The sequence below is a fragment of the Myotis davidii genome, unplaced genomic scaffold (genome assembly GCF_000327345.1).
Source record: "Myotis davidii unplaced genomic scaffold, ASM32734v1 scaffold663, whole genome shotgun sequence".
Classification (NCBI taxonomy): domain Eukaryota; kingdom Metazoa; phylum Chordata; class Mammalia; order Chiroptera; family Vespertilionidae; genus Myotis; species Myotis davidii.
In genome coordinates this window covers 2,866,134-2,889,887 of record NW_006295816.1, presented here as the reverse complement: position 1 = coordinate 2,889,887, position 23,754 = coordinate 2,866,134, and the positions used below count along the sequence as shown (strand labels likewise).

General features: G+C 61.0%; 1 protein-coding gene across 1 annotated transcript; it reads right to left on the bottom strand.

Moving 5' to 3' along the window:
* Positions 1-467: 467 nt before the first annotated feature.
* TEX264 (testis expressed 264) lies at positions 468-23,017 on the bottom strand. Its single transcript, XM_006770475.2, has 4 exons — positions 22,652-23,017; positions 13,549-13,770; positions 4,101-4,269; positions 468-1,049 (listed from the first exon to the last, which is right to left on the bottom strand). Exons 1-4 carry the CDS (start codon positions 22,907-22,909, stop codon positions 757-759), a joined length of 942 nt encoding a protein of 313 aa, XP_006770538.1. The 5' UTR covers positions 22,910-23,017; the 3' UTR covers positions 468-756.
* Positions 23,018-23,754: the final 737 nt, after the last annotated feature.

The window sequence follows — 23,754 nt, the reverse complement described above, 5'->3', positions numbered from 1 at the left end:
GGTCACACACAGAATCAAAAGCACGAGCACGCATGCACACGCACACAGGCAGCCACACAGACGCGGGCGGGCACAGCAGGGACACCTCACCTGCGGGGCAGATGCCAGCATGGACACAGGCACACTTGAGCCTCAGACACGAATGCTTCCCTTGCAGGCAGGAGAAGGCAGGCTGTGAGCTCCTCACTCCTGAGCCCGGGGGCACCCTGTGCCCAGTTCCCACACCCCTCATCCTGCTCTCCAGCAGCCTGGGGAACCTCTGGCACTGCTGCAAGGGAGGGGCAGCTGCGCTGGGGCCACAGAGCAGGGAGTGGAAGGCCTCCCGAACTCCTGTCTGCCCCCCACCCCAGGGTGCTGTCCCCCCTTCCTCTTCTTGGGCTGGGGGTGCTCCTGCCCACTCCCTACCTACCTGCACAGGGCTCCCCAAGGTAGAACACACACACACAAATGCACAGCACAATCTTAGGTGAAACAATAAAGTCTTTTGCTTTATTCTGGTTCCTGGAAGCTCCAATGTGAATCTGAAAAAAGATGTAACAGAGGCAGCAGCCCCGGGCAGGGGGCAGGGAGCAGTCCCCGCTCCTTTGCCCTGGGAGCCAAGAGGGCAGTGAGGACAGGGCTTAGCTAGAGGCCGGGGTCGAAGTCAGGTCCCCTGAGACCCCTGGCCCTCGCCTGGGCCCGGAAGGTGGAGGAGGAGGAGGCTGAAGAGTCCGGTCCGTTCCTTAGTGACTGCAGCACAGAGGAGGGGGCCTCGGGCTACTCCTCGCCTTTTTCAGGGGTACTGAGCTCCCTGGGCCACTTGGGAGCACCCAGGGGCTCAGCCTCAGGGCTCAGCCTGGGCTCCCCCAGGGGTCCCTCGCCCTCCAGGTCCAGCTCCTCAAAGGATGAGCCGCTGGCGCCCGACTCGCTATAGCTGTGCTCACTGCGGGTGTCACTGTCGTCCCAGCTGCGGCTGCTCACCCCTGGGGACAGTGTGGCCGCCGATGTCTCCCGACTGCCAGGACCCACCTCCAGGCTCACAGAACTCGCATCGCTCAGCGTGTCAGCTCCTGGGCCAGGAAGAGGGAGCGCAGGTTAGCCAGAGAGAGCACAGAGCTCGCCCACCAGCCCAGCCACTCAGCCCACACTGTTCATGAATAATAAAGCCAGCCCGGCCCAGGAGGCTCATTCCAGCTGCCCTCTGTCCTCTGCCCTCTGCCCTGACCCGCTGCACTGACAGGGAAGAGGGAGCAAAGAGGAAGGGGGGAGGGCAGCCTGCTGCGCACGCCTCCCCCTACCCCGAATTAGCCTCAGCTCCCTGCATTCCCACAAAGCCTGCCCCCACCCCAACAGTCCATTAAGGATCACTGGGCCCTAAGGTGAGGAGCTGAGGGTAGAACAAAGAGACCAAATTGATGCCTCCCTCCACCCCCATTTCCGGCTTGGGGAGAGGTATGTCCAAGGCCAGGGACTGAATGTTACCCAGAAGGCATGAGGACGGGAGACTGTGCCCCTCCCCCCATGGAGGGCCCCCAAGGAGCAGCCACATGCGGGAAGTCAGCTAGCCCCTGCCTCTAGCCCCTGAGCCTGATCGGAGGAGGAGGAGGCAGCGGTGGGCCCGAGAGCGATGGAGTCCTGAGGAATCCTCTCCTGGCTGTTTGAAGGAGGGTCCTGGGAGGAAGCACTTTGGGGCTCTCTTCTCCTATGCCCGGGTCACCCCAGGGAGGCCCTTACCTACCCCAACCACTGGGGGTTCCTGAGCCACAAAGCAGGAGGGGACCGCAAGAGCATTCTGCTGGCTGCACGGGGCTGGGAGCCCGTCCCCCCAGCCTGCTCCTCCACCCCCATGCACTCCAGGCAAGCAGCCCTTCATCTGCCCTAAGAGCACCCCCTCAATTCATCTCCCAGATCAGAGGCACTGACCACAGCTGGGGTGGCGAGGAGGGCAAGGCTCAGGCCCACCGTGTGCGGACCCGGACCGAGAGGAAGCTGACAGGCCTCCTCCTACAAGAGAGGGAGGGGCGGCTGTCCAACATCACAGAAGGTGAGGGGGGCAGCGTCCCCAGATCCTGTCTCCATAGTGACGGAGCCCAGAGCCAGGCGCAGCTGGGACTGCCTGGCATTTGGACTTGGCCTGGAACTCTGATTAAGCCTCAGCTGGAGCCCAGGGTGGGATGGGAATTTGGGGTCTGCCCTCCTTGTCCCCTTGGCCCCAGGAAAATGTCCTCTGCGCCCAGGGCAGAGGTGCAGTGAGCCCTGAAGGCACCAGGCTGCTGGCCCAGCGCCTTCTTCTTGCCGGGGCCCCAGTCATGCCTCTCCTGTACAGGCATTCAAGAGGGAGCCCAGGCCACGCCCTGATTTAGGGGTGGTCCCCTGTGACCTGGGTAAAGACTCCAGCTCCTCACCGCTCCTTAAATAATGATGAGCGCCCAGGGCTGCAGGCCTGAAAGGAGCTAACGAGGAGGCCCCATTAAATTCTCCTGTTCTTCCCACGCACTGGCTCTCTTGGGACCAGGACATGGAAACCTCTCCTGCTCCTGGGCTGGGAGTGGTCAGGGAAGGAGCCCAGGGGAGCCTGGGATGTGGGGACACTCCTGGTAAAGGAGCACAAGGCAAGGAGTCAACACCACCTCCCTCCCCAGGGCTGCTGGGGCAGAGAGGAAGCTGCCACCTTCACCCCAGGGCCCCCTCCCCCGCTGCCCACAGCCAGCGCAAGGCGATCAAATACGCATCGCCTCCCTGGAGCTGAATAATACATCAATGTAATCACAGGCACAGGCAGCTAATCACCCCTCACCTCCCAGCCCAAGAGGGGCCCAGCAGGGAGGCAGGCGGGACAGGCCAAGCCTTGGGCGGCCAGGCTCCCAACATGCACGGCTATGCAAGTGGCCTGCACCTGGCGTCAGGGCAGACCCTGTCAGAGGGGAGCAGACCCCTGGGCCCCCACACCAGGGAGTGGGCGGGCAGGCTGGTGGGAGGACAGGCCCAGGCGCTAGGGGCGTGGGAGCGCTGGCTGTAGCCAGCTGTAGTGGGTGCCAAGCAGTTCCTGGCAGGTGGTGTTTGGGAGGGAGGTTGGGTAGGTGGGCCCAAAAAAGGGGGAGAGGCACCAGAGGGGGGTCAAAGGAAGGTCAAGGCACTGCCCCTTCCTGCCTGGGGACTGCCTGGGCCCGCTGACCTTGGGCCACATCCTGTGTCCACAGTAAGGGCAGGGAGCGTCTGCCAGCACTACAGGAGGGTGGGAGTGCCCCACGGAGGTAATTAAGCGGCAGATGAAGCCAACTGTGCTGGACGCAGCCCCTAGGGAGTGGACTGCCTCCCACAACCCTTCCCCCCAAAGCTCAGGCCTCCCCAGGTGACCTTGGATGCTGAGGGACCGACAGAGGGAGTGCCTAAAGGGTACGAAGAGGGACAGCCACTCCTCCCGCCTGCACCCCTCCCACAGGGGCTGGACCTCCAGACCCACACGAGGCTCCACATCCATGACCAAGGGTCAGAGCCCTGGGCCCACTTGGGATGTTCCCAGCAGGTCTCCTCGCCCTTGGGGACAGTTCACGGTCGTAAGAGGTCATGGCAGGAGGGTGGGCTGAGGACCAGCACACATCCTCTGGCCTGCACCTGGGGCTGAGGGCTGGCTCTGCGGGAGGGGCCGGGTACCGAGCCCGTGGCCCCTCTGCACGCTTTCTGGCTGCTCCGGGCAGGGAGCAAGCGGCCGGCTCTGGGCGGGGCCGGGTACTGGGGGCGGGAGAACATCTGTCCGCTCACCTTCCAGATCCAGTGCCAACATTTTCCTGGTGAGCCCCCCCAGGCCCCCAGTGGTGCCTTTCCTGAGTCCCTCAGCCCCTCCCACGTGCATCCAGCTGTCCGTGAGCTGTTTCCAAGGGCACTCCTGTCGCACCAGAAGGGAATCAAGCAGAACCTTGTATCTGTGTTGCCAGGGGTAACATGTATGACTCTACACCTACATGGCCCCACGTGTCTGGGAACCGCCAATTCTGCCTGTGGGTCCCGGGTGGGCAGGTCTTCCTCCACCTCGGCCAAGCTTCACCTGGACACCCACAGGCAGCCCACGTGCCCAGAGGGAGGGCTCCAGGCAGGCCCACCTCGCTCCCCTGCCCTCGTACCTGTGCCATCCAACTGGGCATCGCTGGCCTCCGCCGGCCCCCGGCCTTTCCGCTCTGTCTCCTTCACCTCAGGCACATAGAAGTCTCCCTGCCGGGCCAGAGGGCACATGAAATAGATCTGGTCTTGCTGGTAGATCTCCAGCCGAGGGTGGGCACACAGCTTCCGCTCCTGCCAGAGAGGGACAGAAGGAGGAGTGAGCCCGGCACGGCCTCTTGTCCCTGAGTGGCTGCTCTGCCTCAGGACCCAATCTCCCCCAAGTTCCCAACCCACACTCGGGGGGCAGTGGTCCAAGGACACAGGAGTCCTTGGGACAGTACCCTGGACAAGTGCTCAGAGAGCCCAGGAGCCTGTCACTGTGAGTCCTGAGTGCAGGGCTGGAACCAGAGGCCGTACCAGAAACCCTGGTCTCGCAGCCACGCAGCCTCACGCCTCACACTGCCACACAGGGGCCCACGAACCATTGCCTGCGGCACCCAAGCCAAGCCAAGCCCTGACTTGCCAGACTGTCTCTCCCAGGACCCCCTGCCCTGACCTCCTCCCCACCCTGGACCATAGTGACTGACCCACAGAGACCAGGAGAGGCCAGTGCCCTGTCCTTACAGACATGTTACTGACAAATCCCAGACAGGGCTCCAGGCCAGCTGAGCCTAAGCCCCTCTTCCAGTCCCGTTGCCCTGCAAGTCCAGGTCCATGCCAGCCTGAGACTGTCAGCTGTGGTTGGCTCCCAGACCTTCCTGCTCCCGGGCTCAGTGTTACCCGAGGGGGAGGAGCCAGACCCTAGGCTGGAGGGGCAGGCAGCACAAGTAGCTCTAACACCGGACATTACTCCAGCTCCCCAGTGGGACCCATGTTCTGAGACAGGCACTCCCCTCCCCTCTGCCTGGAACCAAGCTCTAGGCTCCCCGTCTGTCTGTCCCTCGGTGTGGGTGGAAGGGGCACATCAGATGCCCGAGTGCCCTGAGGCGGGAAACCAGGACAGGGCCAAGTGCATCTGCTCCTGAGCCCGCCCCTCCCTGCGATGGAGCACAGTCACCACTGAGATGACCGGAGGCTCCTGCCCTGCCACTGCTCCCCACCAGCCTTCACAACATGGCTATTTATAGCGCCTGCCGGCTCTCACCACGAGCTCTGAAATGAGCCTTCCACTCAGCAGTAATGAGAGACCCGGTGGCCGGCGGGCAGAGCCACTCCAGGACTCCACTTGTCCGCCTGCTGGCCGAGCCCAGGCTGAGGAGCCCCCTCCAATTAAAGCACATGAAGAGGGGAGAGAGGGGGAGTGAGGCTGAAAGTGCCGGGAGGCCTGTGTCCTGCGTCCCCTGCTCAGACGCAGAGTGGGACAGCGAGCCCTGACTCCTCCAGGGTCAGTGAAGGAAAGCCATTATTTTTAATAGTTGGAGCCAATCTTTTCTGCCCACCTGGGCGCTCTCTGGGCCATCTCACGGGCCATGCCCTGAGCTCCTCCCATCTCTGAGTACACGGATGGCTGCCTCACTTCTCCACCCGCCCACACACTCACTGCCTGGGCCCCCCAGGAGGAGGTTGAGCAAGGGCACTTCAGGCAGCAGGAGCGACCAGGCTTTGGGACCCTTCCAATACCAGCACTTGGGGGGCATCTGCCAAACCTGAGCCCCTCTCGGTGAAATGGGCTGCCACCAAGGCCAGGCTGGCTCCTGAAGAAGGTTCCGGTCCCTTCCTGGTAGCCAGAGGGAAGCAAAGGGAAAAGGGCCCCCGGACCCAATCAGGTCATGGCCTTCACCAGCAGCCTCATGCTCTGGGCATTCAACGGGTCCACAGGGAAACGCCTTAGTGGCCATCAGTCACCTGGTGGCCCGTCTCTAAGGGGCTGTAGACCCTGGCTTTTGGGGATGCCCCTGGAACCAGAGCCTATGCTCACCCAGAAACTCCAAGGACAGTGGAGCCCTCCCCCTGCCTACACTCGAGCCTACTTAGCGTCCCTTCAGGAAGTAACGGGGATGTTAAGAGGGAAGAGTGCTCTTCCTACCCTCCTTTCTAAGCTGGGCGCCAGGGTGGGCAGCACCAGGCAGCCACCTTTGCCACCTGCTCTGCCAGCCCCCTCATTGGCAGGCAGGAGGCAGCTCTGTGGCTGCTCTGCGCATCTGCCTCCGCCAGAGAGCCGGGCTCTGAAGTTGCCTGGCTGTGGACAGCCCTGTTGCCATGGAAACTGCATCCTCCATCCTTGCAGTCGCCTTCATCTCAAAGCCATTGGGGAGAAAAGACGAACAAGGGAGACAGAGGAGGGAGAGAAAACTGTGGCCTGGCTACACAGCCCCTCCTTCCCTGCCCAGCCCTCCCTCCTCACAGCATCCCCGTGCAGGAAGCACCAAGTGCCCAAGCCTGCCCCAGGCCTCTGGAGGGGCAGCCTCATACCCAAGCCCAGCCACCACCTGGAGACCCCTGGCACTCCCTGTTGGCAGGAGGTGCGAAGCTCACTGAAACCTCATTGACAGCTCAGCCCCAAGTCATTTTAACACATGCTGGGCCTGTCAAAATTCAGACACAGGGGCTGAGGAAGGCAAAGGCACAAACTTCCAGCCCAGGCCCACAGGCAAGGGTCGGGCTTAGCAATGTCCCCGCAGCCTCTCTGTCCACTGACCAGCAGTGAGTCCAGTGGTGGCTGGGGATGGAGGGTGCAGGACAGGACTAGCCACAGGCCCCATCCCTAAGTGATCAGGCAGGGGACCAGGCCTTTCCCTCCCGGCCTCTGAGGGAAGAGGGGCCGCTCTCAGGTCCTCGCTGCTCAGCAGGAGCTGTGGCCCAGGCAGCATGTCCACGAGCTGGTGACTATAAGAGATCAGTGAAGGAAGGAAGGGCAGCTGCCTCCCCCTCAGCCAGCCCCTGGGAGCCCTGGGAGAGCAGACTGCCAAGAGCCAAGGACACGAGGTCAGGGCCACGTTGGCTGGTACTGCTGGGGAAGGGGCCTGAAGTCCTCCCGGCCCGGGCACCCCTGCCCACAGCCAGACAGCCAGAGGCTTGAGGACGCGTCACTGGGACATCTGATGAGGCCACCACCCAGGGCAACCCACTCCCACACACAGTCTCACGGGGCCCGCCACAGTGGGAGAGATGCAGGCTGGCAGGGTGCGCCCCAGCTGACAGAGAACAGGCAGCCAATCAGGAGCTCCTGGACACGGCGCAGGCGCAGGCGCTCTGGTCCCGGAAACTCACCTCCAAGGTTCCCTCCCTCCTGACTTCCCTCTTCCCACCCCCCACCCCTGCACTCACACCGGCTCCCTCACCAGGAGCGCTGGCAGACAAGGGAAGGAGCAGGGCACCGAGGCCACACAGTGCCACTGCCCGGCTACCTTGGGGACATACCACACTTCCTTGCCTCAGGAGGTGCTCACTGCCGAGTTGGGGGCAAGCATTCAGCCCACGCAGCGTAGGGCTCCTGCAAAGGGGCTAACCTGGCATGCTGGCCAAGGTTTCCCACAGGCCCCAGAGTGCCTCCCCTGAAGTTCTTACTGAATTAGGGGAGGGAGGGTGAAGGGGAGAGAGAACTACCTGAATTACCCTCATCTGATGGTCTACTTCAGCTAGGGTGGGAGTAGGGGAGGGTAGATGCCACCCGCAGGCAACCTAGAAGCTAAGTCTGCTCAGAGCTAAGTGACCTCAAATCCCCCAAAGGACGAGACATTGGGTGCAGGCCCAGGACTGGGTCACACATCTCCTACATGAGCTCTAGACCCAGGAGGGGATGAGGTCAGTTCCTTCCGGCTCCAGGCAATCACAGCCCCTTACCACCTGCCTCAGCGGGGTGAGGGGCCCTGGCCCTCCCTGTTCAGTCTGAGCTGCCCAGTCCTACCTGTCCGTCCACACCAGGCTGGGCAGCCACACAGCCAGCACACAGCTGTTGCATCACACCTGAGGTGGTGGCATCTCCGCACTGGGTGAAGTGAGGCATGCTCATTTCTAATTACACAGACACCGACGTGCACCCGCCTGCACGCTGCGGTCCCTGCAAGTGGGGGCTCCGGCCCTAGAGGCCCCTTAGGCAGCTGGTCTGTATCGTACATGCAAAGTGATGTAAAGCGAGGGGGGAGGCGTAGCAGGGCTGCTGCTGGAATGTGGCACGTTGTTATTATTCTGCCGGGGAACTTCTGTCAGCTTCCCCCTCCCTGACTCCCTCTCCTCCCCACCGGGCCTCCCAGCAGCCTCTGGCCAAGAACCTCAGCCTTTATGTGGGGCCGGCCATGACAGCAGGGAGAACGTGAGAAGCGCTGGTGAGCTCCCTCCCCTCTGCAGCAGGAGGGCCCAAGGCTCTGAAAATGACAAGCAAAGGAGACAGGAGTGCGACCGGCTGCCAGGGAGGGCAGAGAGGGCAGGAAGGGGTCGAGGCTAGACGGTAGCAGGAGCCTGAGCCTTGGCCTAGCTCCTGACAGATGGGTGGCTTCTCTCTGCATCAATCCCCCAACTGTAAGATAAAGAGATCGAAACAGAGGATCTCAAAAGAAGTGAGGAGTTGGGAAAGACGAATAAAATACCATCACTTACAGATAAGGCAATTGTATACTTGAAAAACCCCAGAAGAATCAATGGAGACACTACCACAAACATCAAGGCCACTAAATTAACAAAAGCACAGCGCCTTTCCTGTGCGTTAGCCAGACGGAAAATATAATGGAAGTAAGAGCTGAAGGCTCTTGGGACAGGCTAGCCCCGGTGACCTAGAACCTGGGAAGACTGAGAAAGGGGAGTGGGAGGGAGTGGGGCACTTGCTGTGCCTACTGCTGCCACTGCCTGAGACTTTTCATTTTCACCTCACAGCCTGCAGTGTGCCATGCAATTTACACTTCTGCTCACATTCCTGCACCCAGGGACACGAGGAGGGCCTCAGGGGCGATAGAGACCAGGGTGGGCTGGGGCACCGAGGAGCAGGGGTGGGTGATTTGCTGAGTAGGCGCAGGGGACTCCAGCCCTTAAGCACCCCAGAGCCTGGGTGGCTGGGAAGCCATCCCCAGGCCCCGCATCTCAGCCCTGCTCTGGCTTCCCTGGGCCTGTGTGGAAGAGGACCAGAGGGCCGGGGAACATGGGGGGGAGAGCCCCATAGGGAGCTGGGGGCGCAGTCCTGGGACCCCACCAGTCTCCCTTCCAAAGGTGCGAGGAGAGCCAGGGCAGGCCCACAGCCCCCCAGGACAGCTGACAGCTGCTCGGGGCGGGTCTGTGCAGTCAAGGACCTGGGCCCGCCCCGCCCAGACAAGCCCACGGAACGCTGCTGACTGATTACCCAGCAGCAGGAAGGCTGCTCAGTGCAGATGGGCAGATGGAGCCGTGAAGCCAAGCACCTGGGAGCCAGAGGAGCCAGAAAGTGCCAGAGAGCAAGGACAGGTGGGTGAGTGGGATGGAGAGGAGGGGAGGCGCGGAGGGGGAGGACTGGCAGTGGGGAGGAGGCAACCCTGAAGTCTCATCTCAGGTGGCACCTCTGACCCCTGGCCCCTCGGGAGCCCTCGCCGGGAGGCCCTCCTGACCCTCAGCAGACAGCGGGCTCTCCTGACCCCTGACCCGAGGGCTCTCTGAAGGGCAGAGCTGCTCGGCTCTCGAGGGCCAGCCCAGCCTCCCCCGGAATCCCGAGCCTTCTGGAGCCGAGCAGGCTTTTTCCTAAGGCCATCTGCCGGGAGAGGCTGCCTGGGATTGGACTGCCCAGCCCACAGCACACCCAGACGCGCCTCAGCCCCCAGGGTCCTGCAGGGCTGCCAAGCGCACACATCCGAGCTGGTATTTTGAGAGTGGTAGCTCCCACGCCCGCCCCAGCAAAGGCTGGCTTTGTGCTTTCTGTCCTGGGGTAGGGGAGGGGAGAGGGGGAAGCCAGAGAGGCTGGGGAGCAAGCTCCAGGCCCAGGCTGACAGAGCAGAGAGGCCTGGCCTCCTGTGGGTCCCCCCACATCTTAACATCCAGGGACGGGGCAGGGGGTCTCCCCCTGGTGTGGGGGTGTCTAGGAGTAGAGAGTCTGCTCCTCTCGGCTAACTTCTTACCCTCGTTCAGAGCGCGGCTGTGGCCTCTGGCTCCTCCTCCCCACCTTCCCGTGTCAAGTCCTGTTCCTGAGGCTCATCTGCTCAGACGCCCAGGCGCCACCCAGCCTCACCTCCTGGGCCCAGACTCTTGCTCCTCCCGACTCAAGCCACAGCGGGTACACAAGCCATCCCATGTCAGCGCCTCTGTCCGACCTGCTTTCCAGCTGGAGAACACTACCGGTCCTTCAAGGCTCAGCCCCAATGCCACCCCCACCCCCAAGGCTGCTCTGCTGTTCCCTGGAAGCCACCTGCCCTTCCCCATCCACTCCTGCGAGGCAGTGCTAAGCCTGTGGCTGGGGGCTCTGGGGAGAAAGAGTTGGGGCTCGTCACTCGGCCCCAGGTCCTGGCGCTGCCGAGTGCCCTCCTCTCTGGGCTGGGCAGGCCGATTCGCAGGTGGCAGCACTGGCAGGGGAGCTGGCCCTGGAGCTGCAGTGAGGTAGCCTGGGAACAGAGCTGCCTCCGCCTCCCCCGGGATGGGACACGAGGCCCACAAGGCACCTGCAGCAGCCGCTCTGGGCCGTGTCTGCTGCCACGCCTCCCTTTGTGGTGCCTGCCCTTTGCTCCTGGCTCCCACCGCCTCCCAGACCACGGGCCAGAACCCCGTGGGGAGCAGCACGGCCCTGGCAGTGGGCATCCAGGTGAGGAAGCCCCAACAGGATTAAGCTTTGGGGTCACCTCTCTCCACGTCTGCCACCTTTGCTGAGCTAATGTGGAAGGGCTCCACGTTTTATTTTGAATAAGGGAAGCCCTCTTGACACCCCAGTGCAATCACTTACCCTCCAAACAGAAGTTTCCAAGGTCATCTGGCCTGAATACCCAGGGGCAGAGCTCCTCCCTCCTCCTGGGTCCAGCCGAGGGGCACCTCAGCACAGCCTCTAGGCTCCCCAGAGCAGGCTGGGAACTGTGGTCTGGGGTCCCAACACTTTCAAGCCGTGGCAGGACAGCCCATCGACCCAGCTGTCCCTCTTTTGTTACTCTTTTAACAGCAGTTACTGAGCATCTTGCTGGGTGCATGCTAAACTAGGACGAGGCATATAGAGAGCTGAGCAAAGCTGGTCGCACGTTGGAGGTGTTGGGTAAGTGGCTTATTGCTCAACTGAAAACCTAATATGCAAATGAGGTCTGTTGGCCGGCTTCCTGCACTCTCCAGTTCCTCTCCAGTTCTACAGAGAAAGAGCCAGTGTCTGACCTCCAGGGCCTGCCGACTTCCCCGGCCAACCAGCCTCCCCACGGACAAGGCCCTGAGCCAGGCCCAGAGGTCAGGGACCTCTCCCACATGGGCCCAGGCCACTCGTCCAGTCTGCTCCGTGCGCCTGACCTTCTCGCGAAGACGGTTCCACCCTGCGGTGAACCTGCGGGCCTTTTCCAGTGTCTGGGCTGACACCTGGGCTGCATTTCCTCTGTGGCCTTGCCATTTCAAGGAGGCCCAGGCCCTCTTACAGCTAACAGATCCCCTCCCACGGTCAGGGAGTGCTCTCCCGGCCCTGGAGGGCACCTCCCCAGCCTTCAGTGGATGAGCAGCCTGACAAAGCTGGGCATCTTCCACAGGCTGGCAGTCACGCTGCCCACAGCGCTCACGAGGCCCCAGTGGTTTCCATGAGGAAAGCTTAGCCTGCCGGGCTGCCAGGTTGGGGAAGGCGGCTAGAGAGCCAGGGCTGCCACACGGACCACAAAGCTGCGATCCAGCCATCCTCCCAGAACCCCCGAGACCTGACGAATGATTCTCTCTGGGCTCCTCACAGTGACCCCCAGGGCCCTCGCTGGCCCATGGGACCAGTCCTGCCCCAGGCTTGCCCCCCTGGGACAGCCAGGGCTTCTGGAACCTTCCCCGCCACCCTGCCTCCTCCTGAAACAGAAGCTCCTGCCATTCCACGTGCAGCACCTCCATGACCCAGCCTTAGATCCAGAGAGAAGTCAGAGAGGCGGTCCCCACACACACACTCGTGCGCACACGCTTAAAGGCAGCCAGCTGTCAGGGTTGAGAGTCAGAAGAGCCAGAGTCTCATTAGCAGCCTCCTTTCCCTGGTCCCAGAGCAGCGGGATGCGGGCAGGCATGGGAGGGAGCCTTCTATTCTCTTCTGTCTCCGGGGCGGAGAGACACAGGACCACCCCGTCCACTGAGGGCTGAGACCAAAAGCAGAGACAGCCCCTTCCTCACCTGTCACCTGGCTGTGTCCCCAAGACACCAGGCCAGGCCTCCAGAACCCAGCACAGTACCTGGGCCACACCTCCCTGTGGGCAGCCTGGCATCTCTCCCAGCTGGCAGCCAGACCCAGATGCCTCAGACATCACTGGAGAAGCCTCCTGCTCCCCCTCTCCCCAGGCCTCCCCGTCCCAGGCAGGAAAGAGGATGGTACTGCCCGCCCCGCTGCTCCAGCCCCACTCCAGGAGAACCAAACCCAGAGCACAGCTGACAGGCTCCCACAGGGGGAAGAGGGGGCGGCATCGGAGGAGGGAGGAGGAAGAGCTTTCATCAAAGAGGTGACGTCAAAACCAGGCAACCTGTGAAGCTGTCAGGGGCCGGGAAATTTGGACAAAGGCGTCTAAAAATAAACCCCAAACCAGGAAAAGGCTTTGGTGGCAGAATTGCTCGCCACCACGCCACATGCCACGCAGCCTGTTATGAGCTCTGGACCCAGAAAGCCTCTTCCCAGAGGTGGGCTGCAGACTGGCCCTTGAGGTGGAGGATGACACAGACAGAACTGGAGGCCTGGTGAGGCCCCACCCAGGAGACATGCTAGGGCAGTGATGGCGAACCTTTTGAGCTCAGATGTCAGCATTTTGAAAAACCCTAGCTTCACTCTGGTGCCGTGTCACATATAGAAATTTTTGATATTTGCAACCATAGTAAAACAAAGACTTATATTTTTGATATTTATTTTATATATTTAAATGCCATTTAACAAAGAAAAATCAACCAAAAAAATGAGTTCGCGTGTCATAGGTTCGCCATGACTGTGCTAGGGCCTTGGGCACTGATGTCTCCCTTCCTGCCCTCCCCACCAGCCAGGCCCCCGGCTCCTGCCTCACCCTGACCTTCAACCTCCAGCCCACTCCACCAGGCAAGCCCATCCTCCCCAGCCTCTCGGCTGCCAGCCCAGCTCCCAAAGGAAACCTGTGTGCTGCCTCCTGCCACACAGCCCTCCTGCTGCTCCTTTCTTGACCACCAAGGCCATGGCTGGTCGACCAGGCTCCATTACCAGACTGCCCCCTTGGCCCGGCGACCAGGCCCCATTCCCACAAGGTCTTGGGCATCGAGAAGAGATGCAGCAGCCTCTGTCCATCTTCCCGTTCCACAGGCACCTGCCTCACAGGACCCCAGGGTGCTGCCCTCCCAGCACTCCTTTTCCTCTCAGCTGCCAAGTCCTCCCTGGCTGCACCCACCACCCCCGACACACACACTCCAGGCCTGTCTCACCTTGATGTAGGCATCCAGAGCAGGATGGACGCGGCGGGTAGCCAGCCAGATGGACAGGGTGGTGGTGTAGGGGAAGGTGGCTGTCACCACATGGCTGGGTGCCGGGAAGGAGAACACCTTGAAGCCAAATTTCTGGTAGAGCTGGATGAGCTCGGAGGAGGGTGACTCCTCGCCTTCACTCAGAATGCTGCCCACTGCACAGCGGCACTTCTCGGGGGGCACCTGGGGAGGGAGAGCAGGGGTGTCTGTGTTGAGCAAAGGAAGGAGGTCCTCAGACCTGGGTTCTGTGCCAGCTCAGGCCTGGCGGAACCACCAGCTCCAAGACCATGCAGCCCCCGGCACCAGGACAAAGCACTGCTTTTCTGCTGGGACCGGTTCATGGCCCCGGCCTGTGGCATCCGCTTCAGTCACTGACCCCCCCTTCGGTCATTCCTCCAGAAGCACGCCAGGCCCCGTGCTGGCTGCAGGGGGCGGCAGGCGGCAAGAGCGTGTGGAACTATGGGTTGCTGATGAGACTGTGGGAGAGCCCATGCCCTCAGGCCTCCAGGCCTCCTCTCAGCCCACGCCCCATCCAAGGCCCTGCCCCTTCCTGGCCAGGCCAGAGGTGGCTGGTCCCCCTCCAAGTTTCTCTGGGCCCCCAGGACCACCATTCCACTCTGCTCCCCTCCTGCCTCCCACCAACCCCAGCCAGGTGGGTACCTGTGTGAGTCCCTGACACTTCCCAGGCCTGCAAGGCCCAGCACTGGCTTCTCCTCCTGCCACCTGTCTGTACCAGCCCTCGGGCCGAGCCCCCAGAGGTATATACGTTTCTGAATCAAAGAGACTAACCACAGACTGCGTGCTCTCAATCCGGGTTTTCCTTGGTCCCCGGATGCACAGGGCCCACTGACCCCTAAATTTAAATTCCACCTCCACTTGCCCCTCTCCCCAGCCCACCTCCTCAGCACCGTGAAGTCCCTGTCACCTGTTCTCGTCTCTGCCCTCCTCTGGCCTTTCCAAGCCCTGTCAACAAGCCCCTGGGGTCCCTCAGCTCTGCTCTGCCTTTCTGCTCTGGCCACCCAGCCTGCCCTGGCGGCTCACTTTGCCTGGCACTTGGGCACCGACTCCAGGCTCTCACCTCTATGCAGTCCCTGGGGGTCAGTCCAGCTCCCCGTGGCGCTGGTCCCTTGCTGCCCCTTGAATCCCAGGGCATTAGGCCTGGCTCAGGGCTTTAGTGGCAGGAAACATGGTACAGGGGTCAGGACCACAGCTCTGGAGAGAGGCAGGCCTGGGCGTGAGTCCTGCGTCGTGTGATTCCAGACAAGTTCCTTGGTTTCCTGGAACCCACTCCCCTGATCTCTACGCACAGAACTGTCCTATTCACCCAGGGGTCCTCAAACTGCGGCCCGTGGGCCACATGCAGCTGGCCAAAAACATTTATTCGGCTCGCCGGGTGTTTCTGCTGCCACTGCCCGTCCTGCTTAGCAGCCGACGCGTCCCGGCCCTCACTGCGCAGGTGTGGAATGTCTGAGGGACAGTGATGGCCCCGTTTAAAAAGTTTGAGGACCTCTGTATTAAACACTTTGCATGAGGCCCTGGGCTGGGCCAGCACTCAGCAGATGCGCCATAACTGCTGTCGGTATTAGCAGCTAGGACACAGGCCAAGTGACCCTTGGCCTAGAATGCCCATCCACCCCAACCTCTGAACATGTACCCCACCCCCACCCCCTCCAGGTCCACACGCCCCCTCAGGGTGCCTTGGGTGGCCCAGCGGCACCCGCCCCCCACGCCAGCCCCCACGCCAGCACTTTGCTGTAAACTCCTCCTCACATCAAGTCTGGGCCCGAGGCTCCTCCCACCCCGCCAAGCAGGGTGCCGGAGATCCCTGCAGTTCCAACTCTTGTCTCTAGATGGTGCCACGGCCCCACTTCACACCCTAAGATAAGGCAGGCCCGAAAGACTGGAGATTCGGCAGGGTCAGTGCCTGCTGCAAAGCCCACGTTCCCATTCCTGACCCTAGCAGCCTAGCGGGACAAAAGAAAGATCCAATGTAAGTTACATGGACATTTGGACAGGAGGTCACTTCATCTCTCACCACCCCTGGCCCGCCTGGGTTTGGGACCCAGGGTCTTTCCTGGGATCACTTCAGCATCCTCCTCGGTCCCAAAGGCACCAGAACATGTGACAATCCCGCTTAGCTAGAACGCTCACGATTCCCCATTCCCCTCCAGGATGAAACCCAAGCCCAGCATGCAAGGCCATCTCAGTGGCCCACACAACATGCCCAGAACTGCCCGCACACTCACTGGCACCATTTCTGCATCCCGAGGTGCCCTCAGGGCCCAGAAGCCAGTTGGGCAGGTGCCCACTGCATGTCTGAGTAGCAGGAGGGACAAACCCAGGCTCTGGCCCAGCTCACCCGCCAGCCTCCTCTCGCACCCACCCCCGCACAGGCCCACAGCCCTGGCATTTGCAACTCCCTAAACATGCCGTGCCCTCCCATGCTTCCCGCCTCTGCGTAAGCCACTTCCTCTGCCTGGAATGTCTTTCCTCGTCCTACTCCAGAGTCCCTTCTCCTGAGAAACTGCTGCTCACCCTTTAGCTCAACTCTCCTCCTCAAAGCCTCCCATTGCTCCGGCCCAGCAGTCCCTCCTCTGATCCCAGATGCCTGTGAGGGCCCCAGCTGGTGTGGCTCAGTGGATGGAGCGTCGGCCTGCGGACTGAAGGGGCCCGGGTTCAATTCTGGTCAAGGGCACATGCTCAGGTTGCGGGCTCGATCCCCAGTAGTGGGTGTGCAGGAGGCAGCTAATCAATGATTCTCTCTCATCATTGACGTCTCTTCTCTCCCTCTCTCTTCCTCTCTGAAACCAATAAAAACATTTCTTCAAGAAAGAAAAGTAAAGGGAGGAACTCCTCTCACAGGTCAGTGAAGCAGCTGGTAAGGAGACGAGGGTCCTGAAATCCTGGAGGCGTCTGGGGCACAGGCGCTCCCTTCCTGCCTGAGCATCCCCTCAATTCCACCAGTGAGGACACTTGCTGCCCTCCCCTGCCCTGGCCAGTGACTCAGATGCTATTCAGCAAGCTCACCTCCTGCTAAGGAGCCCCAGACTGAGCTGGGTCTGGGAGGAAGCTGAACCGGCACCAGCAAGGAGGTGAGACAGGCCCTACGACAAGCTGGGAAGGGGCAGGGCTGGTCTCAGAGCAGGGGGGCTCCCTGGGCTCCCAGGCAAGCCAGGCCCGCCTCCAGGGGTATGGTCACTGAGGTGGTAAAGGGCTCAGAAGGTGGGAATGTCCTGATGGACAGAAACCCCACCCACCCACCTGAGGGAGCCCAGGCTTGCCAATTCCACCTGTCTGCTCCCTTCCTCCTTGTCCCAGTCATTTCTCTGGGTACCTGTGCCCAGAAGAAGAGCTGGGCCACAACTAGCACCAGCAAGGAGCACACCAGGGAGAGGGATACAGGGTAGTGGGGCCCAGCACTTTGGGTGAAGGTAGGCCCATTCGGAATCTGCCCTGAAAGCAAGACTAGCAGAGGCTCTCCTCTGGGCTGTGAGGCCTCCCCGAGTCCTAGTATGTGAGATGGGGGAAGGGGGTCCTGCCTGAAACCTAAAGCTTCCGGGTCGCAGCTGGCCCCACTGCCCCTTCTGGAGAGGCCTCACAGGGCCCTGAGAGGCGAGAGTGAAGAGAGGCTCCAGAGACCTCACTGTGCTGGAAACTGGACAAGATCGATTATCTTCCAAGAACCAGGAAGGAAAATGATGTCCTCTGGCTCAGGCCAAACCCAGGCCCTGGGTTCAACAGAACGGCCAGGCCCAGGCCCACACCTGCATAACCTCACGGTCTGCCATTCGCAGGCCCAGAGGGCTGCCTGACTCCTCCCTGGCTAGCCGACCCGGCCCAGAGCTGCCCCAGGTAGGAAGAGCAGGAGCAGGCCCCTTCACTTGCCCGGGTGCCCCCAGCGGAACAGAGCAGCCGCACCTGCCCATGGCTGGAGGCTGAACAGTGGACTCACTTACCCTCCTGAGTCCTACAGGCCAACACACCAAGCCCTGCAGGTCCCACCTCCCTGGGCACTGGTCAGGAAGGACCTGGGCAACGCCAACCCCCAGGTCAGAGGAGAGGACCTGTACTTCAGGCTGAGGGGAGCAGAGTCAGCAGGATGCCCATCTCCAGAGTGGGATCCAGGTGCTTTCTGGGAACTCCCACCTAGAAGTCTTCCAGGGCATTGTTCACCCCCAAGCATAATCATAATACCAGGTGTACCTGACAAGGTGCTCACCACCCGCCCAGTTGCTGTCTTCCATGCATCAGCTCCTTATCTAAACAGCACTGTGTTGCCCTACCCGGCTTGGCTCAGTGGATAGAGCGTCAGCCTGCGGACTGAAGGGTCCCAGGTTCGATTCTAGCCAAGGGCACATGCCTGGGTTGCAGGCTCGATCCCCAGGAGGAGGTATGCAGGAGGCAGCCGATCAATGATTCTCTCTCATCGTTGATGTTTCTATCTCTCTCTCCTTCTCTCTTCCTCTCTGAAATCAATAAAGAAATACATTTAAAAAATAAATAAACAAACAGCACTGCGCAGTAGACACTGTTACCAACGCTGTTTCTGAGGCCCAGAGAGCAAAGCTATTCAGCAGAGGCCACACAGCCAGGCAGCGATGGAGTCAGGATTCGAACTCAGGCAGACCAGCTCCAGGCCTGTGCCAACAAGCCACAGCCACTGAGAAGCCTGGGGATAGGCCCAGGCTAGGGATGGCTTCGCTCTGCGCTGCGCCTCCTCACATGCCCAGGCAGCCTGCAGAGGGCAAGGCCAGAGGGAAGTACAAAGTCCAGAGGCACAGGCCCTCAGAGGCAGGGGCGGGTTCCAGGAGTGCTAGGCACCTACGAGGGCTGCGGACAGGCCTTGTCCTTATTTAGCCCCTAGAAACAGCCACCCCGAGGCAGGGATTCTCAGAGACCCAGAGGCTCACCCAGCACAGCTGGTAGCGGGGAAGCCTTGATTCAGACCCAAGAGGACAAGCCCCAAGTCCGCGCCTGCTGTACCTCGCCTCTCCCCCTCCAAAGGCAGCTCTGCCGCCTGCCCAGGGCTGCCCACATCGTTAACCAGCAGCGGAGCGAAGGCCTGACTCCATCTGAAGAAAATCATCACAGGGTACCTGGCAGGGCATGGCCTGAGCCCTCAGGAAACACCAGCCCAACCCACATTCCCACTACCTGTGGTGAGGGGTCAAACCTGGGAAATCCCACTCCCTCACACCTTTCCAGGCTCCCTGTTTGCCAGCCTCAGCCCCTGCAGACCCGGAGACCAGGCTGACCCTCAGTGGCAGTCTAGCTACTAAAGGCAGAACCCAAGCGCAACCAGTTCCCCCACCCACTCCATGCCTGGGGCAAGGGCAAGCACCCCTCCCAGGCCTTGGCCAGGTACTGAACCAGCCGCCCCACCTGCCTCAGCCAGGCTCCCCCAAGGGCAGCGGGCAGGTTGCTTAAACCCCAAACATAGCAGTGAAGGTGACAGCAGCAAAGGGTGGGGCAGAAGGCGGACTGGAGGGCCAGGCTGGCAGACAGGACAGACCCATGGCCACAGTGACGGCAGCCCAGCCACTAGGGCCTGTCCACGGGTCAGAGATGGGCAGGATCAAGTGAGGTTCTCGAGGGCCTCCCAGCTCCATCCCCCTCCCCTACACCAAGGCTCCCCAGAAAGGAGAGGGCCATCTAGGAGACTGCCCACTTCTTGCCACGTGCTCCCTCTTTCCTCCCCCGACCTCCACCAAGACCCTCAGGGATGGAGAACAGAATATCCTTCCTCCTGCCCATCAGAACCACTGGCTCAGTCCTTGCAGCTCCTCCCAGCTGGAACTCCAGGATACAGGCTGACTGATATGCATACATTAACCAACCTACCTACCTACCTACCTACCTGCCGATCTCTAGGATACATATGCTCCAGCAGCCTCTGATATGAATGTGTCCGGAGCAATCGCCATGATCTTGCCTTGATGGTGCCCTTTCCTGTTACTTCCTGGGCCTAAAGCCAGACCAGGTGAGGCCTGTCAGGGAACCAGCCTCCCTGTGGCCAGCTGAGGCCTGGAAGGGGCATGACTAGGGAGCTGTCAGTGGCTTAGGGGGTGGGCAGCTGTCAGGGCTCAGTCAGGTGGCCGCCTCTCAGCGGGTCACTCACTGCCCGGCTGACTGTCAGAGCCTGAAATAGTCTCCCTTCCTCCCCACATTCACAGAGACGCGGGTCTGGCTCCCGCTGGGCTGAGCTGGGGAGGGAGAAAGAGGGGATGGGACACTCACACAGCTCAGCCAACAGCCCGTCCCTTCCTTCCCTGAACCACAACATGCAGGGCCCCGCGCTGGCCACTGCTGGGGGCGGCGGTGGGGGGCGGGCAGCCTAGGAGCAGAAAGCTTGGATTCCTAGGCTCCCTTAGGACCGGATGGGGCCTCTCGTCCAGGCTCCCCTGACAGCCTCCACTGAGAGGGTCTGAGGGCGGGGCTCCTTGGTTCCCATAGTGCCCCAGTGCCCAGCACAGTGGCACAATATTTGTTGGTTAGAAGCAAAAAAGTATGAGTGACCTGAGTGAGAGAAGTGCCTCAACTCCTGCCACCTCCTCTGCAATCTCCTCTACGGCATCAGCAGCGTGGACCCGGTGGTCTCAGGTCCCACAGACAGCCATGAACTCCTGGAGGTCCGGGGTTCCCCGAAGCTTCTGGGATCTCTGCCAGCTCCCCGAGTAGGTGAGGACTAAGTGTCAGGATGTGACCCAACTCCGAATGGGGATGCAGGTACCCTAGCGTGACCCAGGCCTGGGGGGGACAGGACCAGAGGGGCCACTCTGACCTATACGTTCATCCTCTGGCCTGGATCACCAGGACTCAGCCTAAGCGCTCAGCACACCTCATTAGCATGAGTGTCTTTTCCACCCTTTTTTTATTGTTGCTGTGAAATATCTATTGAGGGCCAGGTGCTGGGGTGAATGCCTCACCTATGCACTTAATTTATCCCTTGCCAGCCTACCTATGAAGGCAGGTATTTTAACACTCCTCTGCAGATGAGGAAGTGGAGACTCAGAGAGGTTATGAAAAGCCCAAGATCACACAGCAGGACGGTGAAAAGACGGAACCAGAATCCTGAAATGCTGGCCTCGAGGCTATCTACCCAGGCGATATTCCCAGGCCATGGTCCCCAAACTGGCACCCAAGTCAGGCTGCACCCACTAACCCCGGTGGCCCACAGGGTCTACCACGCTTCCAGGACAGCTGTATGGTGGGCTGTGTGGTGTTAGCAGTGGCTGTGTCAGGAGGCTCTATGGAGAGTGCCACGTGCCAGGGTTCCTCTATCTCACTTTTCCCTGGACCAGCCCCAGCACAGACCCCAGGTAACCTGCCGCCTCAGCCCCTCCCCCTCCTGGAATGAGCCTCTCCAATCGGAGGCAAAGTGCTGCTTCGGGAACAGGTGGGAAGCCACAGGACGCTCCCCCCACACCCCCTCCGAGGCCTTACAGAGGCCGACTGGGCCAGGGGTGGAAGGGGCAGGGACTTACACAAGAGACCGCTGCAGGGGTGGGGTCGGGCACCCTGCCCAGGAGCTTTCCACAGGCCTGCCCCATCTCACTTGGGTCCCAGTGCTTTCGACTCCCACTTACTGCCATCACCCAGCTGTGTGACCTCAAAACCTTAATGTCTACTCACTCCTCACCAGAGTCCAGCCCAATATCCTCCACGGCCTCTCTGCCTCACCTCCTTCCTTCCTCCACCTGCCACCCAGTAGCTTCCTAAATCACAGATGGCAAACTGTGCTGCACCTTTCCTTCCTCCCACTGCCTGGCCCATAAACCCTTCTGCCTCTTTCTCCACTCCCCGGCTTGTCCTGCCACACTTCCCGGTCACCTATGTCTGCAGGCCCTGGCTGCTGCGGTTCCCTTAGCCACGAGGCCCTTCCTGGTAGAGCAAAATCCCACTCGGGCAGAAGGCCCAGCTGAAAGCTAGCACCTCTCTGAGCCTCCCTGGCGACGTGAGGCACCCTCCTCCAAACCCACAGCTCTAAGTTCTGTGGGCACCGAGCACAGTGCCTTGTTGGAGATTCATTTGTGTGAACCTGACTCGCCAACCGCATGAAGCTTCCTGAGGGCGGGGCCACATCTGCTCATCTCCAGGGTGCGGGTGTAGAGCAGAAGCAGGCACAGAGAGAGCCAGCACACCCTTGTTTTGACTGAATGCCCCAGTGAGGCCTGGTCAGGAGACAATGGGTAGGCTGCCCACGTGAGCTCTCCAGGCGAGGAAACCAGAGCCGGGGATTCCAAATGCCTGATTTGCCGAGGCTCAGAGCTGGAGGCTGAAGAGCCCTTCGCAGGGGTGCCAGCCCATGCAGCTGTGGCACCGCCCCTGCATTGCAGGAGGCCACATTGGTGAGCCCTGACTCACCGCAGGCTGTACGTACAGCTGGACGCCCACAGGGTGCCAGTGATGCCGGCTTAGTCTCTGACCCCAGCATCTTAGACATTCTGGGCAGCTCACTTGGCTCCACTTGCCCCCAAGGCCCTCTCCAAACCAGGCAGCTTGACATTCAAAGCGATGCCTTATAAACAGGTCAGGGGTCGCCAGAAAGACGAGGGGTGGGGGGTGGGATTCCAAGTCCCAGGCCCAGAGCCTACCCCCTCAGACCTTGAGAACCTGCCGCCACAGCAGGAGAACTGAAAAAGGGAAGGCAAAGAAATACCACAAATGACCCCAAACTGAGGGCAGGATCTGAAAGGCCTGGCCTTAGAGCACTGGCCGCACATGGGGGTGAAAGAAGGAGGGACCACAAGAGGAGGAGGCAGCGGACGAAAGCCTGGCTAGGGCCTCCTACTGGGATGTCCCCTGCACTCTGAGGTCCATAGGTAGCCATGAGCCAGGGGAATGGGACCTGGGCAAGAGGAAACCAGCACACACTCCTAGGAGGGAACAGAAGTCCAGGCTAAATCTGGAGGGAGCTTTGAGCTCAGAGAGGAGGGGTTTGCAAGGCCAACTCAAACATTTTCCCACCACTTCCTTAGACACTAAAATGCCCCTTCCCCAACAAGTCCTGCCCCATGCCCGTCCACGGGGCAGAAGTCCAGTCGGGGCCCAGAAGGCTCCTTACCATGTGTGGGTTGTCATAGTAGACGGCGATGGAGCGGAGCCTGGGGCAGACACTGCAGCTCTCCGTGAAAAGCCGCCCTGTCTCGCTGTAGGGCCCCACGTGGAACTTGTAGGCCACAGTGACATTGCGGAAGGGGGGTGAGCCGGCACTCACTGCTACCCCGGCCAGCAGCCCCGAGTACCTGGCGAAGGCCAGCAGAGTCAGCAGCAGCAGCAGCGTCAGGCCCCCAATGAGGCCCAGCAGCAGCAGGTCCGACATGGCTCTGTGCTCCCGACGCCGCACCCCAAGGCAGCTGCAAAGGAGACAGGGGAGAGAGGCTGGTAGCCTGCTCTGACCAGAGTGCCCACCTGCCCGCCAGCCTGTTCTGGCCCAACCCCAGCCCTGCCTTGGGTGCTCTGACCCAGGAGGAGGAGTGGCCAGAGGTGTTTACACATGGAGTGACCTAGAAGGGAGCTACAAAGGATGACTGAAGCCATCAGCCTCCTTATTTCTTAACCACAATCACTGAGGCTCTCGGGGCTGCTGTGCCTGTCAGCTGGCAGCCTTGGTCATACTGGGGAGACTGAGTCATAGAGGGCCCAAGAGTGAGTCAACCAGGGACATACTCCCAGCCCTGACCAGCCTCGTCTGAGATGGACCAGACCTCAGCCAGCCTGCCCTTCCCCGACATGGCCTCTTCCTTCCCCCAGCGAAGCCAACTACCTGCCCAGCCTCCCCAAGCCTCGTGGACCGCTGCCAGAGAGAGGACAAGCAAGTGCCAGGGGCCAAACACTTATTAACAAACAAGGAAACCACGAGGAACAAACAGGAGGGGGGTGGGGATTTGCCACAGAAAGAGACTCTCCTAGGAAATTCTCCTCTGCTAAGCACATCTGGCCTGAGGAATCTTGCTATCCAGCAAGCTCACCCATCCAGAACCAGAGGACACCAGATCAAAACAACCAAAATTCAGGCTACGCTTCCCCGGCTTGAGCCACCAGTGCTTACAAGCTTCAGCCCACTTTTTCAGCCTATAGATTAGAAACCGCCAGGAGGAGGAGGAGGAGGAGGAAAAGGCTGCTGGAAGTGGAGACACACAACAGGGAGAAGCAACAGTTACACAC